We start from the raw sequence: 2,272 nt of genomic DNA, 5'->3' as shown, positions 1-2,272 counted from the left end.
AGTGATTCCATCTCTCAAACACAAATTGTTATGGCCATTTAGCTTTGCCCCTAGAACCTCTTGTAGCTAACTTCATTTCAGGGTCAACTCACAACTCATAAAGTTGAATGCTATAGTCATGAAACCCTTCATTGTACGTGAAGCTTCGATGTCTTGTTTAGTCTTCTTGTAGTAACTGTGCTAACACTACTAAAAGTTATGGCAAAGTCTTCAGCAAGACACCAACCCATTTTCTCAATTTTGTTTAATTCCAAAAAGTGTTGAACTGTATGTTTACAAATTTTACAAGCTGCGTAAATGTAAGTTTTCGTGTAAAGCATATGATTTATGTGTTATTTTTTGCTTTGACAGGTGAACATTTTGCTTCTAAAGCTTATATTAGTGAATGGATCAAAGATACAAGGGAGATGCCACTTCTTGCAAAGTCCACTTTGGCATATTTCCAATTATTAATCTTAAGCAATCTTACATGAATAATCAATGCCTCCTACATTTATTTTGGTTTCAATGGTAATACTGGGTGTAAGTACCATCATGGGAGTGTTCACTAACTCAGTCATTGTGCTTGTCAATTTTGTAGACAAGGTCAAAGGTAAAAAGCTCAACCCATCTGACCTAATTTTGATGACCCTAGGTTCACTTAACATTTTCTTCCAGTTCATAATGCTGATCAATGACTACTTGAGCTTTCTAGACCATGACCTCTATAGCTCTTATCAGATCTACACTTTATTTACTGTCCTACTAATCCTTCCTATTTTTTCAAGCTTCTGGTTTACAGTTTGCCTCTCCGTCTACTACTACTTGCAGATTGTTATATTTACTCATCCTTTTCTAATGCGAATGAAGTTGGGGGTCTCACGGTTTATACCAAAGCTACTGATGGCCTCGGTTTTCACATCTGTAGCTAACGGCCTCCCTGCTGCATTGAACAGGCACAAGGATCACCTCTTTTTAAACATGTCAAGTAATCAGAGTTTGGAAGTCATTGTTCCTAAAGTGAATGTTGTATATATGCTACCCAGTACTATCATTAGTTGCTCCCTTCCATTAGCTGTCATTGGCGTTGCCAATGGTATGATCATCAAGTTATTAATGAAGCACAGTCACAAGGAGGATGTTAATGCTCAAGGGAACCTCAGTCCAAGAGCTGAAGCTCGCAGACGAGCAGCCAGGACAATTGGATGCCTCCTTCTTCTTTACATTTCATTCTACATATCTGAGGTTCTTCTCTTTATAGACACCTTCCCCAGGAACAGTTTTGGATTCTGTGCCTGCTTGATTGTAATTTACAGCTATCCTCCTGCTCAGTCAATAGTTCTTATACTAGGATGTCCCAAACTGAAACAAGTGTTTTTTGCTTTGCTGCAATGTCTATTCAGTAAAGAACAGCCGAAACCACCAGAAATCTTCTGCATAAAACTCCAAATCAGACACTTCAACTCACAGCACAGTAATCATTAACAGTGATGTTAATAAGACATTGTATGTTACATAGACTATTGTGTGATCAGTCTCTTTTTACTTTCATTGTACTTGTCGGGCGTTCGGTCCATGACCAAGCGCCTGACTTTTCAGAGGGGGGTGACACCAAAATGACTGTGAGTCATTTTGGTGTCACCCCTCCAATGGCGTCACCCGGGTGCCGCCACTGACTAAACGTATAACAAAATCTATCCTAGGGCCACCCACAACTGACATTTGAATTTTTGGTAAATGGTGGAGAGTTAAACCACCCAATGCTGGGCATACATGAATAGATGTCTTTAATTCAGCCTGCGGTATAACAAAGAGAAATCTAACAGATTCCTCCATCAACACTTAACAGCACAGATGGACAAATCTTCCCTTCTGGGCTATTTTATTCTGACACATGGCGTTTGCCACTGTCAGAACACTCAAACATTGACCTCAACTGATTGGTCAGTGTTTAGCTGTCAATTTTTCAACCAACAAAAGTCAATTCAAAAAATTGAGCAAGGCCACACACAGCTCACATTTAGGCTAATTCAGCAGAAGGTGGAAAAATGTCAAGTAGTATATGGGCAGCTTAACAAACTGAGACACAGGCGGCATGATATCTGTGTTTTAGTTCCACGGTCTCCACATCTGCTGCAGCCATTATAATGGTAATTCACTCTCTGTGCTGGAAGGTTTGGTTTGTTTATACTATGGAGAACACAACAGGAGGAGTAAGAACACCCCAAGATGGGGGCATCACACTAAACTCCAAGGTGGGTAGTAGTATATGGACAGGAAATTTGGTGGGAGA

At 40.0% G+C, this 2,272-nt stretch overlaps 1 protein-coding gene across 1 annotated transcript; it reads left to right on the top strand.

The window, feature by feature from the left end:
* The first annotated feature begins 480 nt into the window (after positions 1-480).
* Positions 481-1,464, top strand: LOC108788437 (taste receptor type 2 member 40-like). The gene has a single exon (XM_018558193.1). The coding sequence runs from the start codon at positions 481-483 to the stop codon at positions 1,462-1,464; it is 984 nt and encodes a 327-aa protein (XP_018413695.1).
* The last annotated feature ends 808 nt before the right edge of the window (positions 1,465-2,272 follow it).

Source organism: Nanorana parkeri, unplaced genomic scaffold (genome assembly GCF_000935625.1).
Source record: "Nanorana parkeri isolate BGI_ZX_2015 unplaced genomic scaffold, ASM93562v1 scaffold325, whole genome shotgun sequence".
Lineage (NCBI taxonomy): Eukaryota > Metazoa > Chordata > Amphibia > Anura > Dicroglossidae > Nanorana > Nanorana parkeri.
This window is presented reverse-complemented; position numbering and strand designations above follow the sequence as displayed.

What these genes read in the sequence shown, in the direction of transcription:
- LOC108788437 (XM_018558193.1), top strand. Translation starts at nt 481, where the DNA reads ATGCCTCCTACATTTATTTTGGTTTCAATGGTAATACTGGGTGTAAGT.